Below are 17051 nucleotides of genomic sequence, written 5' to 3' on the forward strand. Positions count from 1 at the left end.
GGGAGACTGCTGATTTGCACTCAGATGGTGGCAGTGAGGAGGAACACAGTAGATGAATTTGAGGTGTATTTTTGAGGGCGAACCAGGTTTCTGGCTCAAGCAGTTGGTAGATGGAGGTGCTGTTTACTCAGATGGAAGAGGAGCAGGGGGTTTGCATTTTATTTTTCTCTTGTTTAGGGAGGATTGTGGAGGAATCAAGAGATCCTTCTTCTACATGCTAGGTTCAAGATGCTTGAGACTTCCAAATTGGCTATGGCGTCAGGGCTTCGGAGGACAGGCCCGTGCTAGAGGTATCATTCGGGAATTGCCAGGATAACAACAGTGACAACAGTAGAGGGGTGGTGATCAATAGCGAGTGCATAGTCCTGAGTCTGTGCCTGGCTCTGTCCTCACTGCGTTACATGCAGCCTCCAGGAACCTTATAAAGTCAATGCTGCTGTCATCTGCATCGCACAGGTGAGGCGGCGGAGGCACTGTGTTAAGGCACTTGCTCCACATGGCATGGACAATCAGTTGTTGAACTGAATTGAAACTAATAATCTAGATAGTGTGTAAAGCTATGGAATTACCCATTATCAGTTCAGAGCAGAAGTATAGAGAAAGAGGAGCAGAAAGCCAAGACTGAGCTCACTGCTTTCATCAGTTTGTTTTCCAGCTTAGAAGTCTTTACTTGCTCCTGCTGGAACACAGGGTATAAAATGTGAACTCTTCCAGCCAGATCGTCAGATCTTCACAAAATCTATGCCTGGCCGACTTTGATGTCTTCCTTTGACGTCCCTGTGTGATTGCACCATACTGCTGACTTACCTCTTTACTCCTTAGACAAGCTCTCCACCTTCTCATTGGGCTTCCTGGGTGGCACTAGTGGTAAAGAACCCACCTGCCAATGCAGGAGACGTAAGAGGCACATGGGGTCAGGAAGATCCCTTGGAGGAGGGCATAGCAACCCACCCCAGTATTCTTGCTTGGAGAATTCCATGGACAGAGTTCTGGAACCTGGTGGGCCCCAGTCCATAGGGTTGCAAAGAGTCGGACATGACTGAAGCGACTTAGCACACATGCACACTGCCTTCTCATTGACTGAAGTCCTCTCCAGCCTTTAAGGGCTCCTGTAGCCTTGAAGCCTCTCAGTGAAGAAAATAATAATAGTTGCTGCATGTCAGATGCTTCCTGAGCTTTCGAAATGAGAAACAGGCAGCAGGCTTCTACTTTGTTTTAACCTTTCTGTTGATTTGTTTTGTTATTATAAGCATTTTATTAATAAAAAGATGGAAGAATTTGTAGGTAAGTAGCTCATCCAGGAGATCAGAGATGACTTGGAAAACCAGATGTCTCACTGTTGACTAAGATCATTAATTTGGAAGCATATTTCGCATCCATGGCCTTTTCTGATTGTGTTGGGATCACTGAGATCAAGAATACGATACTTGAAGCAGTGTGTGTGTACTGAGCTTTGTCTCAGGCACTACCACGTGGAATGGCAAGAGGGCATCACAGAAGCTGGGCAAATGACATCTGGGCTTGCTTGGGAGCTTACGTGGGATGCCCGGAAGTGAGCATAAGAGGAGGAGTTGTGATGGGTCCAGCAGCAGTTCGGCTGGGCAGCCCTTAAGCAGAACCTGATCCTCAGACTTGTGTATATACCTCCCGATATTTTTAAAGAAACTGGGTTAGTTTCTACTAACCAGAATGTTAGTTAGCAAAATTTATAACTCAGGAGAGATCACATAAAAATCCCATTTATCAGTTTCCCTGGAAAATCCAGAAGATCAGGCAGCGCCCAGGGAATAACGAGGGAGCCACAGAGTGCACACAAGTCCCGTGCTATGTGGCGTCCGTGGTCCCCGCTCCCCACTGTTGGACCTGCCCCGTGCCCCTTGTTCACGCCGCCTGCTGGTAACTGTGACCCTTACAGAACAGACAGGGTGCCATGCAGTGCAGACAGAAAGTATTACAGGATTTCAAAAGAAAGAAAGCACTTTGGAGAGCACAGTAAGGTGGAAAAAAAATACAGACTTTAAAACCAGGCAGGTCTTAGTTCAAATACTTGCCTCCGTGTCTCCTGCCAGCCTTTTGCCTTAGAAATGTACTTTCCCTCCAGCCTCCTTTGCTTATAATAAAATGAAGAATATCACGTCCTTACAGGGTTGTGAGAATTAGCAGTACCGGGTACATACGGTCCCTAACATGCCTGGCATTTTAGCAGCTTACACCATGGTTAATGGTGTCCAGAAAGTCTAGCAGGATTACTTGGTTTAAGTACCTGGAAATTATTAGGAAAAAACACCTGGACCCAGGGGAGTGGGGAGCCAACTCCAGGTGGATTAAAGAGTTAAATCTAAAAAATACAGAATTTTTTTTTTTAACTGAAAGGAAATGCAGTTGTATATTTAGGTTTCCTAAAAATGGGAAAAAGACTTTCTAAGCATAAAAACCATGAAGGGGAATCAAAGAAAGATCAGCAGAGTTGATTGTAAAAATTTTTGAGCCATTCTGTGTTAAACATCATAAACACAGTTAAAAGTCAAATAGCAACTGAGAAAACTATTTATAGAAAATATAACAAAGGGGAAATATCATACTATATATGGTTGCAGATCAATAAGAAAAACGTTAACATCCCATAGGAAAATGGGCAAAAGACACGAAGGAGTTTGCAATAGAAGAAATGCAAACAGCAGATAAGCATGTGAGAAAACGGTGAACTTGGTTCACCATTTAAAGTAATTAAAGAACTTTATGTTTGAGAATGAGCTGCAGTTTCTCCCTAAACTTTTTTCATCATTGTTAATTGATAATGTTCCATATTGATGATGTGCTTAGAAGGTAGGTCCTGTCAAGTTTTCCTGATGGAATTATAAATTGCCACAATCTGCTTAAAGCAGTTTGATACTATAAATAAAGTGCCTTTAAATTCATACCCTTAGATCCAGTTTTTCCATTTTAAAGGATTTATTCTAGGGACTTGCAGTGGTTAAGATTCTGCAGTCCCAATGTAGGGGGCATGAGTTCGATCCCTGGTCTGGGAACTAAGAACCCATATGCCGCACAGCATGGCCAAAAAGAAAAGAATATAGCCTAGAAATACACTCAGAGATGTTTTGCGCAAAATCTACTTGCAGTAGCTTTTTCTTTTTTTTTTTAAGTATTACTGGTATATTAAAATCTATTTCTAACCATGCATACCTCACTGCTGTATCCTCAGCACAGTGCCTGACATATCCAAGTGGTCAAAAAATAATTTATGAGTTTAGAGGAGGAAGGATATGTTCATGCAAAGGAATATTATATAACCATTTTTAAGAAATACTGTACATCTAAGATGTAGGAAGTACTCACAGGACAGTGTTAACAATGAGTGCACAATTGTATGTATAGAATATTCCCTGTGAAAAACAAACAAACAAACAAACAAAAAGAATATTCCCTGTGATTGTGTTGTAGGAATTCTGGATGATGGGATTAAAGGTGATTTTTATATCTTCTTGGTGCTTTTCTTCAGTTGTTCAGGACATAGTTACTGATATATGTGATATGCATTGAGCATATTTCAAAAGGGAAAGACAGCATCGTCTTCCCCTCATGGAGTTTATCAGAGATCAGAGGCAGACATTGAATAGGTGTGTGTCATTTACTCTAGTGAACGTATGTTACTTTTATAGTAGAGAAAAACTATGCCAAAGACGATTTTTAAGCACTGATGTTTATAATTTCTAAGACACCTTTTTAGGACAAGAAAGGCACAATTACATGAAAGATCTACATCGATCTCATACAGTGTGAAGTTTTCCTTTCCAAGGGGACGAAGAATGTTTAGATTTCTTATCTTTTGGGTGGTGTGTAATGATATGACAATAAATACATCCAGGCTCCCCACCCCCACCCCCCCACTAAATAGCATTTTTCTAAGGGAAACTGAATAGATTCAGACCTCGGTAAGAGTTGTGAAACTTTGGAAAAATCTCAGCATTCATTGAAAAGTATAATTAAGCATTCAAATGAATTGACTGTGGTTGAGGAGGGAATGAGAATGTTGATTAACATTAATGTAAAAAAAATTTTTTTTTTTTTTTGCTTTTTCCATCTACTTGTGAGGTTTCAAGTGTGTGGGAAACCAAGAATGTCAGTAGCAAAACCCACCCTGAAGACTGACTCTGGCCCTACAAGTTTCTTTGAACCGGGATCAGGAATGGAAAATTTTATCCTAAGCCATGGCTTTTTAGGGGATGTGTTTTGTTTTGTTTTGTTTTGTAGAAAGACCTGAGTGAATCAGAAGGGTTTCAGAGCCATGTTTGGGTAACAACCATGCTTAAGAGCCGTGAGCTTGCTCCTCTAAACAGTCAGACCCATTCTTCCACTGTCGCTTATCCATTTATCAACTGAGCTCTTATGCTCAGCCACGTGAGCTCCTCTGGCCCTTTTGTCTGCTTCCTCAGTGGAAAAAGTCTCTGTGAACCTTGGTTGCGTTGAAGGGTTGGCTGTGTGGTCTGTTGCTGCCCCGGTCTCAGGAGAAGGAAGCATCTGTGCTGCTTTGGTAGAATCCCCTGTCCTCTTTCCTGTCTGTCTCCTTCTGCGAATTATGGGGGGCTTCCCTGGTGGCTTACTCAGTAAAGAACCCTCCTGTAGTGCAGGAGGCCTGGGTTCGATCCCTGGGTCGGGAAGTTCCTCTGGAGAAGGAAATGAGGAATGCACTTGCTGAGCCAAGGGTGTCTGAAGGAACGAATGGCGAGCAGCAGAGTAATGACATCACCTCTCCTGTGGATGTGCTGGTATCACCGTCTCCTTCGGGGACGGATCAAGGTAGCTCCCTGCCAAGAAAAGGCTTGTCCTCTTTTGCTCTTTGGTACAACTAAGGGTTATACTGGATGCGGTGTGTTTCAAACCACCCTGAGGCTTCCTCTCACTTGAAGAACTCAGATCTTAGGAATGGAGAGGGAGACGTGGCCCTGCTGAGCATCACATTCCACCCATGTTGATAAATCCCTCCTGCGTTTGGAATCCTCTTTCCCTGCTTCATGTTTCCAGGTAGAGTTATAGAGCTCACCTCTTCTGTTCTGCTGGCCTTAGCACCTCCTCCTCCCCAATAATGACCTTTTTTTTCTTGTTTGGAAAACTGTTAAGGGGTTCCATTTATTTGGAGCACAGGGTGCCCATGAAAGGCATGTAGGAGACGAAGCTAAAGAGAAGGAAGCAGGCAGGTCATCAAGGGCGTTGGGTGCCAGGCTAATGGATTTGAACTCCATCCTGAAACCTTTGGGATGTCATTAATGTGTTTTAAGCAAGGGAAGGGTATTCTGAGATCAGATTTGCATTTTATTACAATGGCTCTGACAGAGTAACCCTGGATTAGAAAGTACTGGCTCCTAACTCTCCTAACTTCTCCAAATCACTCCTTACACCTGCCCTCTGGTCTCACAGACCTGTGTATGCAGGATGGGCCTTGACTTCTTGGCCTCTGGCTGTTGGATATACAACTCCTTCTTCCTAGGACATGCTTCTCTTTCTTGGTGTTTTTTTTAATTGAAGTATAGTTGATGTACAGTATTATCTCAGTAATGCTTTAGTGTTCTGAGAGATCATCATCTCAGGCTTGTCTTCCTGTTGTGTTAAGCATCTTTCCTGTGTGCGGCACTCTTCTGTCCCAGGGCTCGATTTATAGATTAAAGCCCCCTTGTACTTCTGGGTTATGCAGAGGGCAGCAGCAGTTCTGTCTGTAGCTGTGTCAAACCTTGATCTGGTGACTGACTTTATAGCCTAAATCAAGGAGCCTTGGACCCTCTGATCTCATGAGCAGTGCACTGCCTTCTGATATCTTTTCTTCAGTAGGATGTACATCTCCTCTATCTGCGATCCTTTTTTCAGAGAGCACCCTTTTGCTTTTCTGAGATGGAGCTGGGCCACCTGCAGACAAGGTCACCTTCCCAGTGCTCTGTGGTTGGCTGAGGGGTCAGAGGTAAATGTTTTGGTGCTTACTAGTGGAAAGCAGAAGGTGGCAGACACAAAATCAGTCACTGAGACTGAAAGTTATTTCAAACATCGCTTGTGTCTTCTGCTTATGAAAGTTACGACAGTGCTCGACAAAGTCACTGCCAAGGGTTGGGGCCTGGAATCTAGACTGTTTATAAAAGTCCATTATTGTTTTGGTTTTGATTTTCCTGGGGGAAAGCATTGTAAACAGTTACATTCTCAGAAGCACCCCTGCAATAATAAACATAAACACAGCACTGCAGTGAAATCAGTCCTGCAGTAATTTAAATGTAAATCTCTTGCCCTGGAAGTGAAGCAGATGAATGGGCGGGTCTGCTCAGAACGGAGTGAAGAAGTCAGAACACTTGGGTCTGTCCCAGTCCCAGTTCTCCAGGTGCTCTCTCTTGCTGTAAGAAAGTTGTTTAACGTGCCCTTTGCAGCAGTGGAGGAGGGACAGCCCCTGTGGGCCATGTCGTTATGACACTGCCCGCGTGTCGACTTTGAGCTCTGGAAGAAAGGGGCAGTGTAAAGACGGGCGTCTGCATTCTAGGTGCTCACGCCTTGCCCTCTGTCCTCAGAGGCGCACAGCCAGGCGCAGTTTAGCCGTGCTGCTCTGGTCACGACAGAGTCCCCTTCTGTGAGAAAGTCTGGCTGGTGATTGTTCTGGAAAGAAACGAGAATGTGTCTCCAAAATATCAAAGTAGCTATAGGGAGAGTTGTGATCAGTTTTAACATAGATATTAATTAGTGAATTGGCATAAACTGTGAAAGGTGGTCAAAGCTTATCACACCACATCTTGTTTGAAAGCCTGTTCTCCTAACTCTGTGTCAAAACACAGGGCACAGAGTAAGGCAGACGTAAAGAATTATTGTATAAATGACTTTGAATTCCTTCATGGGCCAGCATGTACTTTTCTGCAGTTTGGACGCTGATAATATGAATACTAATAGCTATTACACTGTACCTAATACTTGCTGGGCTCCAGGTGATTCACACAGATCAGCTGAGGCTCCCAGCAGCACTGTGAGCCAGGTAATACCAGGTGAAATCACCTGCCCAAGGCCAGCCAGCTGCCAAGTGACAGAGCCAGTAAACGAAGCCTTGCCATCTGGCTGAGTTGAAGTTGCCATTTCTCTGACCAGTGTTGCGTTCTGTTGCATCTTGATCACACAAGCAAAAAAAAAAAAAAAAATCCAGTCCCGTGAATGCTGTTTTCTAGGAAGACAATGGAGACTACACATATGTGGACAGAGTGAAGATACCCTTAGATCACGGGACCCTGTTAATCATGGAAGGGGCCACGCAAGCGGACTGGCAGGTGAGAACGTGTGAGTGACATGGACTCGCTGTCGTGTGGAGGCAGTTTCCCGACTGGCTCACGATGATTAATTTCTGTATTAAACGTGGTGAAAAGCAAGTTGCTTTTATAATGAGCACGATGCAGTAAACTGACCTCATTTCCAAGGAGTTTGATACTGCTGACAGAATGGCCCCCTCGAGCAGCGTTGTCCAGTGGACCTTCCTGTGATGAAGGAAGTGTTCTGTGTCTGTGCAGCCCAGTGCTCTCGCCACTAGACACGTGACTCTTGATCCCTTGAGGGATGTCTGGAGTGCTGAAGAACTGCATTTTCAATTAAGCTAGAGCTTCAGGCAGCCAGTGGCTCTCACATGGGGCTGCACAGCTCCACAGCCTTGGCCGGGCCATTTTTAAGGTGTGCAAACTAATGGAGGAGCACTTAGCATGAGAGGCGCATCTGGTGCCTCTCTGTGGCCCCAGCCATTTGTGTGTGGTCTTAGGAGCTTTGGGAAAATGGCAGGAGGCCACAAGGAGGAGCAGCACTTGGAAGAAAAGGAAAATATCTCCCCGTGAGGGTGGGGGTGGGGATTTGTTTCAGAGAAGAAGGGCTTTCTCCACAAGACTTTGAAGAGCTATTACTGCTCACTGAAGGGAGATAAAATTGAAATATGTCTGTGTCCTCATAAAGAAGTTTTAAATGGCTTTGGACTAAAAGTGTGTGTTTATGTCAGAGTTATTCATATTTCCATTTAGCATCGAGTGCCCAAAGAGTACCACTCCAGAGAACCAAGAATAAACTTGACCTTTCGGACAGTTTATCCTGACCCTCGAGGGGCGCACTGGTGATGAGAGATCCTGGAGAGAGGAGCCGTGCTGAGACTGAGCAAACCTTCCTCCATGAAGACACTTCCGGAGGCTGGTCCAGCTGCTCTCGTGGCTGTTTGGAGGATGAGGATGGGATTTGCTTCCCAGCTCGGAGTCCTATTAAATGACAGCCTGCAGTTCGTGTTCAAAATACGTTTACTGTGGGAACAGTAATCCCTAATCACATTTTGAAATCACATATTTTCTTTAGGCAAATTAAAAACCGCTGTGGCTGTGTTTACCAACGATTTTGCCCATAAGCCGTTTCCCTCGCCTGCCCTGTCCGGTTTCGGTTGAAGAAATATGAATGGACTTTGCCTCCAGGGGAGGGTAAATCCACATCTTTGTTCCTTGTGCCTGTAGCAAAGTGGAGATAGTAATACACATCAGTGACTCGGGAGCCTTCCACAGGCAGACAGCTGCTGCAACCCAACAGAGCTTTGTTGAAGTCTGCCTCGACTCCTGAACATCTTGGCTTATGTGCTGTGGTAATGGAAATCTGCATACTCTGGGAGCGCTTTATTTAACCAAGTCTCCTTGCCTGTCCATCTCCCTGGGAGACATGCAGACAGGTTTCAGGCCTCTGAGTGAAGAGCAGAGGTGGTATTCTCCAGTGTATCTCCAAGCCGCCCCCCTGGACTGCTTGTAATACAAGAGGAAACTGTCCCCTCAAAGGGAGGAGGAATTGAGTGATGTCATGAGAAATTTCAGCTGAAGAGCGGCAAATGCCCTGCTAGTGGCAGCTGTTCCACATAGATTAGTTTCCCCTTGGAGAATTACTTGAGTCACTTAAACCCAAGCCAGATAGGAGCGGGAGCCATCCTGCAGGGAACAGACTCGGTTACCTTAACAGTGCTGTCCCTGTAGAGTTCAGTAGCCCCGTGACTAAGGCTTTTTTCTGACTCAGTGTTGTTTTCTGTACACGCTCCCAAGATTCAAGGGTTCGTCTCTGATGTCACCAAGGTTCCCAAAACAGAGCGGCTGCCCCTTGTTGCATCATAAAAGCACGTGTCTTCCTGACCCCTCAACTTCGGAGCAGCATGCCGGATCAGTTCCAAACCAAGACAGAGGAAACCAGAGAGAAAGAGGATGGATTAACGTGGCTGAAAGTAGGGTGAGGGAGTTAAGAGTCTCCCTAGCGCCCCAGGGGGGAAATCTACCCAGCCTTCTTGCTTTTTGGGCTTGTTTCCATTCCATGCGGTAAGACTGATGAGCCCCAGGATCATGATAGAAGGCCAGAAGGCAGATGAATGCCTTGCCTGGCCAGGTGCTGTTCTTCTCTGTCAAGCTCTATGACTTCTTGAACCAGAGTCTCTTTCTCTTAAATGTTGTTGCATGTGTGTAGCTCCTTTGTCTAAAACATACCAAATGTTTTATAAAATCTGAGCATCACAGTGAGCCTTCTGTGAGAGAGATACAAATTACCACAACAATAAAACAAAACCTATTTAATTCCTAGCTTTCCTGCAGTTCAGACACACACAACCTGGCCAGGGAGGTGCAGCCAGCTTTGGCTGTGAGTTGGATGCGTGACCCCGGGGACATTCCTCTTGCATTCCCACAAGTGAAAGAGCCAGGAGATGACTCCAAGTCTTGTTACCACATCCCTCCCAATTCAGGCCGTGCATTGCGTCAGCTGCAGATTTGATCTCTTCCCTCATCACGGCCGTGTCTGTCAGGGAAACAAATTCCTGACTGCCTGGGCCACCACCTGGGTTTCTTCATCTGCGAGCAGCAGTCTGAGGTTGTTTTTCTGGCTGTCCAATGGCAGAACAGCCACTCTTCCTACTACTAAGGTAATGTCCCTTCCGAAATGTCAAGGAGGTCGTTGCCATAGAGTGAAAGGACAGGGTCAGAACTGCACAGGAATGCCAGACCCTGGCAGAGGATGCCCATGCTCAGTGACTGCACCAACATGTTGCTGCGTTTTACTGATTGTAGATCTTAACGAGGAATTAAGGCCAAAGCTCTTTTTGCCAGCATTACTTGTTAAAGTTGAGGGAGCAAATAAAGCAGCTGTAGCATGAAGGAAAAAACAGGTCTGGTTTTTCAGCTGCCCTGTTTTTGAGCTTTAATAACCTGCTAGGACGATTTAGTAACCATGCTAGGAGCTTCCCTGGCGGCTCAGACAGTAAAGAGTCTGCCTGCAATGCAGGAGGCCCCGGTTCAGTCCCTGGGTCAGGAAGATCCCCTGGAGGAGGAAATGGCAACCCACTCCAGTATTCTTGCCTGGGAAGTCCCATGGATAGAGGAGCCTGGTGGGCTACAGTCCATGGGGTCGCATAGAGTCAGACACGACTGAGCGACTAACACGGGAGCTTCTTATGCGTAATCCCTAACCCTCCTTGAAGTCCTGCCAGAACCAGCTGCTGTTCCCATTGTAGGGATGAGGCAGCCGAGTCTCCAGGACACGGGATGTGTGAATGGCAGAACCGGAACATAAAGCACAAGCTAGTCCCCTAACTGTGCTGCTCCCTCGGCCAGGCAGAATTTAGGCAGAATGGTCTAGTGGGCACCCCCAGGCCCCGAGCCTCAGGGCTTGCTCCTGCAGGGCTGGCAGCCCAAGCTCACCTCAGTGCCCTGCTGGCTGGGCTGACTGCCAGGCCACCCTGTTGGTCCCCTGGCTTTCCTGTGCACCAGGGCAGATGTCTGCACCTCCTTAATCAACACTGGCATCTCCTAGTCAGAAACTCTGCTGCCAACTGGACTAGAATTGTCCAGCTTAACAGGGGAGGCTCATTGTGGGGGGATACAATCCAGTTTATGATGAATTAGACAAATTCTCCAGCCTTCCTGGCAAGTGACTGAGAACGTGTTTCCTGACCATATCCAAGCAACCTTTCTGTCGTAGGCGGGTGGTCCCTTCCTCCCTTCATTCTTCCCTGTGAGTCATTTGGGGACCCTAATGCCTGGATTCAGCATCAGGCTTCCTCATGATGCTGGCCAGCACCACGACTCTTATCAGTCAGCAGACAGCCCAAGAAGCAGAGCAGGCTAGACACTAAAAACGTGGGCCACAGGCAGCTGGCCTCCAAGCAGGCCTTGGAGCAGTCTGACAGTTCCCATCAGCTTGTGTCCTCAGTATTGAAATCAGGTTCCACGTTGTTGTCAGCTAAACCACTAACTCATGTGGCATTGATGATTCCTATTAAGTCGGGCTCACAGCTCATTAACCTGCTATTTTCTTGTGACACCCTCCCTGCTGCCTCCATGGCTGGCATGACCTGCCCCCACCCCCCCTGCCGTGAGTGGCAGGCCTCTCTAGGCCTGGCCAGTAAGTGGCACCATCTCCTGGACCATGTCATGGCAACTCCAGAAGAGTTAAGTGGGCCCTGCAGTGAGCAGAAGGCTGTAGTTGGAGGGCTTCAGAGAAAGCCCCGACACATGATGGGTCCCTGCCCTACTGGGAATATTTCTTCCTTGAGTTTTGGCAGCTTTTACTTGGCTGCAGAATATCCGAGACCCATTTGCCTTTTCTGGTCATAAACACTTGTAGTGTTGAATCTGAAGTCTTGATTGCTTTATTTTCTTAACTATCTCTTTGAGAAAGTCAAATGTTTCCATAGTGATGCATTCTGTTGGTTGAAATCTTTACATATATGTGGTTCCACCCACATGCTCTCCTCAGAGGGACCTAGTCTACAACTGTCCCCTGACCGCCCCCCGCCCCCCCATTTTCTCTTTTTCAAGGAACCCCTGTATGAGAGCTCTGTTGGTTTTGTGCTGCTGGAATCCACTCTTAGATACAATGATTCCTGTGTCAGGGGGTCAGAAAGGAAATCATCTTGATGTTTATTCATGAGAGTGGAACACAGGCTAATGGTGCCTTTTCCAGCTGGCTTGGTACCACTGTGCCAAGTTAGAAAAGCCTTTCTCAGCCTGTGGCCAGAGCCCCATGCTGGGCTGGGCCTTCAGCATAACTTGGGTCGTGTTTCTGTAGCCAACATTACCCAAAAGAGCGTTTTCTCAGATGAGCCAGCTTGGAGCTGACCAGGGCCTGTGTGATAGTGTCATCATCGCAGTTATTTAGATAATACTCTAATCATCGCTCTCACTCCCCCTCCGTGTAACGGTGATATCACAGTCCCTGGACACCAGGGACAGTCCCTGTTCTCATGTGGGCTCCACAAGTGTGGACGTGCTCGGGCAGGACCCTGGCCTCTGACCCCACTGATTTTTAACTCTGGACACAAATGCTAGGTTTCTAAAAGGGTGGGAAAGGTGAAAGCCAGAAGGAAGCATGGAGTCTTTCATGGACCTATTGCATGCCTGCTCAGTTGTGTGCAACTCGTCGTGACCCCGCGGATTGTAGTCCACCAGGCTTCTGTGTCTATGGGATTCCCCAGGCAAGAATGCTGGAGTAGGTTGCTGTTTTCTCCTCCAGGGGATCCCTGACCCAGGGATCGATCCTGCATCCGCACTGCAGGCGGTAACTCAGTACCGCTGAGTTACTACATAATTTGATTGCTTAGTTGTTTTTTTTTTTTTTTAAACAGATGAGGAAACTGAGGTACCTAGAGGATAGTTCAGATCCTGAGATGGGGCATCCCTGCTGTTAGGGGCGGTCTCTGCACCGCCCGCCCCCGCCCCCGCCCCCGCCAACCCCGTGCCCCCTCTACCCCCGTGCCCCCTCTCCCCGCGCTGGGCTGGGGCTGGAGGGACTGCGCATTCTCAGCCCCTTTCACCAGCCGGCAAAACCTTGGCTCCGTGCCCGAGCCTGGAAGCTTCTTCCCCGCTGGGGAGGGGGATGGGCAGGAGGAAGTGGTGGGCCAGGCGCGGGGCTCTGGAGGGCCGCGTGATCAGGTTGCAATTAGCCGCCCACTGCAGGAAGGGTGTGGGCGAGCGCTGTGACAAGCGCCTGCCGCGCCGCGCCTCTGATGCTCCAGGCGCCCCTGAGAAGGAAGGCGAGCGGCAGCCTGCAGGAGCAGCCTTCGCCGTGGAGACGGAACGGCGGTCTCGCCTTTCTCGGAGGCTGTGGCAGGAAGGCCCTCCCCAGGAGGCTATGCCGCTCTGATGACTGAGTCCCTCCCTGCTCCCCCTGCCCCCAATCTGCACGTGTATGGGACCATCTGGGAAGGGAATCCACACCCTCCAAAAAGCCATTCTGGGTGGAGGACTGTATCCTCTCTTCCTGGAGAACGTTTCTGGGCCGGGTGGGCAGATGAAAGATGCCCTGGGGGCCTCCCTAACTGGCGGGGGACCATTCAGGCCAGCTAAGCATCCAGCCAGATCTCAGGAGAGTCCTGGAGAGGAGGAGGGCCCCCGGGAAAGGTCTCCCGCAGGCCCTTGTTGCTTAGAGAACGCTTTGCTGGAATGTTTTCTCTGAAAACATATCAAGGGATTAGGCACTAATTTTTTCCCTGCACCTTCTCTCTGAAGGTAGCTGTTAGCCCCTCTTCACCTGGTGTGAAGGTGGAAAGGAGGACAGCTAGCCTAGAGGCAAAAATTGGGGGTGGGGGAGTGGATGAAGAGGAGTCTGAATGTGTGGCTTCCCTTTGCTACCCTGCTGGCCCCCGAGTCTGCCTCCTGGAGGCCTCCTCTGCCTGCGGAGAGAGGGGCCAGAGAGAAGGGCTGGCGCCCTCTTCCACACCTTCCCCCTTGTCTCCGGAAGTCCCGTGAGGGTGGTTAGGAACCACTGTCCCCATTGGACCGATGCTCCTCTGATGGCCACCTAGGGCCATGCTGGCAGAACCAGCATGAACACCCACAAGGGCCTAGGCCAGTGTCCTTTTCATCACTCTGGGGTTCTGTGACCTCTTCTGAGATCCCCAGCTAAAAGCAGAACCTGGTGACAAGAGGGAACCTAGGCACAGACAACCCCAGAAGGTCGCAGTGCCTGTGGGGGCAGCCCTCGGAGGACTGGTACGGGCGGTCTCCCATGTCGTACCAGCCAGTTGGCTGGTACGTGGCGAGGATCCCTGCCGCCCCTCCAGGTGGCACCCTGCTGCTGAAGACGGTAAGCTGAGCTCTGCACCAGCGGCTCCAGGGAGTTGGCCGGACAGCTTCAGGGAGACTGCCTGAGTCACCCAGCAGGGCTTGAGTGCTGCTGAGTGCAACAGCCTGGGAGGGTGGGATTAGGAAAGAGTTTTGACACACCGGGGGCTTCCCTTGTAGCTCAGCTGGTAAGGAATCTGCCTGCGATGCAGGAGACCTGGGTTTGATCCCTGGGTTGGGAAGATACCCTGGAGAAGGAAATGGCAACCCACTCCAGTGTTCTGGCCTGGAGAATTTCATGGACTGTATAGTCCAGTTCAGTTCAGTTGCTCAGCTGTGTCCGACTCTTTGCAACCCCATGAATCGCAGCATGCCAGGCCTCCCTGTCCATCACCAACTCCCGTAGTCTGCCCAAACCCATGTCCATCGAGTCAGTGATGCCATCCAGCCATCTCATCCTCTGTCGTCCCCTCCTCCTGCCTTCAATCCCTCCTAGCATCAGGGTCTTTTCCAATGAGTCAACTCTTCGCATGAGGTGGCCAAAGTATTGGAGTTTCAGCTTCAGCATCAGTCCTTCCAATGAACACCCAGGACTGATCTCCTTTAGGATGGACTGGCTGGATCTCCTTGCAGTCCAAGGGACTCTCAAGAGTCTTCTCCAACACCACAGTTCAAAAGCATCAATTCTTCGGCGCTCAGCTTTCTTCACCATCCAACCCTCACATCCATACATGACCACTGGAAAAACCATAGCCTTGACTAGACGGGCCTTTCTTGGCAAAGTAATATCTCTGCTTTTAAATATGCTATCTAGGTTGGTCATAACTTTCCTTCCAAGGAGTAAGCGTCTTTTAATTTCATGGCTGCAGTCACCATCTGCAGTGATTTTGGAGCCCAAAAAAGGAAGTGACACTGTTTCCACTGTTTCCCCATCTCCAGGGGCTTGCAGAGAGTGGGACATGACTGAGCTCCTTTCACTTGCACTTTGACACACCCTCTGTGTCCCAGCTTCCACCTCTGCCAGAGCCGTTGCTGATTGAGCCTCAGCCTGAGCCCGGCTGATGTGGCCTTGAATCCCATCTGTCCTTCCCAGGGAGCCACCTTGGACCCCACCCATCAGCTCTCAGGCCTCAGTCTCCTCACTTGTGAAATGGACATCGGAGCAGCCACCTCTCAGAGGTCTTGTGAGGGGCGAGATCCTGAATGTGACGTGCCCGATAGTCACATGCTTAGTGGTGTAATTGTTTTAAGTAGAACGTTCCACATGCCCTGCCAGCCCCGACTCTAACCCCTGTGCTGGGCAGGCAGTCCCGCTGTAACTGGTGGATGGCCCTGCGACCCTGCCCTTCCCCTTGCCAGGCTCCCTGGGCGCCTGCATCTCCACTGTGGTCAGCAAGGAGAGGCCCAGCGGCTTCGGGAAGGAAGGGCAAAAGGGAAATTGTGCACAAGGAGGCTGATCTGTTAGGATCCAGCTGCACTTCCTAGTGTCTCCTGGGAAGGTCTTTAGCCGGAGCTGAAGAGTGCTCGCAGATGCCAAAGTGGCCTCGCATCGAGGCTCGACCGCTCTCGGCAGCCTTACCACATGCTCCCTAGGTAATGGCTCTCCTGATGCCCTGGCGCTGGCCTGGTTCCCCCGCCTCTCTCCACCCCCCTGCCCTGCCCCGGGGTCAGTTCCCGATGTTTCCCAGCCTGGCGAGCAGGTCACAGGTCAGTGTGACGCACCCCCACCAGTCACATTGTTTTCTTATCCTTGCAGGCCATTTCTGGGTTCTGTACAGAACGCTTTGGCCTGGGAGCGTAAACAAGATTACCAGGCAATCTCGAATCAGGAATTCTGTTCAAGACAGGGCCTTTATGCCCAGAAATTGTGTGTGAACTGCAGTGGGGAACATATAAAAGGGAGACACGATCCTTCCTATTACAGACAGAAGTAAACCAGCGTGGCTTTTATTTTCTCCTTCAAAATTAGTTTTTATTCCTAACTACAAAAGGAGTATGTGTTCTTGGTAAGGAATGTCAAAGAAAGATACAAGGGAAAAAAAGAAAATCATTTCTGACTTTACACTGGAGTTGACAACTCTTCACATTTTGCAGTGGATTTTTTTCTCTACATATTTGTATCCTTGAAAAAAAAGAAAGCAACTTCATACTGACCCAATCAGTGTGTAGCCTTTCTCTATTTTGTAAATTGCTGCGTGACATTAATTGTTGTTCCCTAAGGAGTGACAGCTTAAAATTGTAAAGATAGATATATCATTATATAACGAGGCTGTTGTCTTAGATAATTCAGTCATTGTTGAGGTTGGAGTTGCTTTTGCTATTTGTAACCATTCTGTTGATTTTGGAAGTCATGAGAGTAGATGGTGGGGTGGTAATATAGCTAAGAGCCCAGAATTTGGCCTCAACCAGACCTGAATTCAAATAATAAAAGAAGGGGATTTCCCTGGTGGCCCAGTGGCTAAGACGCTGCACTCCCAATGCAGGAGGCCTGGGTTTGATCCCGGGTCAGGGAACTAGATCTCCCATGCTGCACAGGCATGTGCCCCTGGCACAGGCAAGAAAAAAAATTAGGAAATGTTTAATCAAACAGAAAAATAAAACCCCAAATAATAAAACAAGAGATAAGTAACATTTTTATAGAGCCTGAATATTGTGCCAGACACTCTGTTAAGTGCTTTACATGTATTAACACATGATTTGTAAATCCACACAACAGGCCATAGACTAGGCATTATTTTTACCCCTTTTTTACAATTGATGAAGCTATCAATTGTATGTAAGCTAATGATGAAGCATTAGCCCTCCACTTATGCAGTCATCCTGTGGTGAAACCTTTGTGCACATATATGACTGTTTCTTAGAATACCTTCCTGAAAGTAGGGTCCTGGCCCAGATTCAGAAAGGTATACATATTTTTTAAGGCCTTGAATATATAATATATTTCAAGTGGCTCAGTGGTAAAGAATACACCTCCCAATGCAGGAGACA

The 17051-nt window shown here is 48.1% G+C and overlaps 1 protein-coding gene across 3 annotated transcripts in view; it reads left to right on the forward strand.

The window, feature by feature from the left end:
• Nucleotides 1–8374, forward strand: part of ALKBH3 (alkB homolog 3, alpha-ketoglutarate dependent dioxygenase) — a 40181-nt gene extending 31807 nt beyond the window's left edge. For all 3 annotated transcript variants that reach the window (XM_043909824.1, XM_043909806.1, XM_043909813.1), the window contains exons 9-10: nt 7188–7286; nt 8019–8374. In XM_043909824.1, the coding sequence (XP_043765759.1) occupies nt 7188–7286; nt 8019–8111 (192 nt within the window). In that variant the 3' untranslated portion in view covers nt 8112–8374. The remainder of the gene's footprint in view (nt 1–7187; nt 7287–8018) is intronic.
• Nucleotides 8375–17051: the final 8677 nt, after the last annotated feature.

Source organism: Cervus elaphus, chromosome 1, assembly GCF_910594005.1.
Source record: "Cervus elaphus chromosome 1, mCerEla1.1, whole genome shotgun sequence".
NCBI lineage: Eukaryota > Metazoa > Chordata > Mammalia > Artiodactyla > Cervidae > Cervus > Cervus elaphus.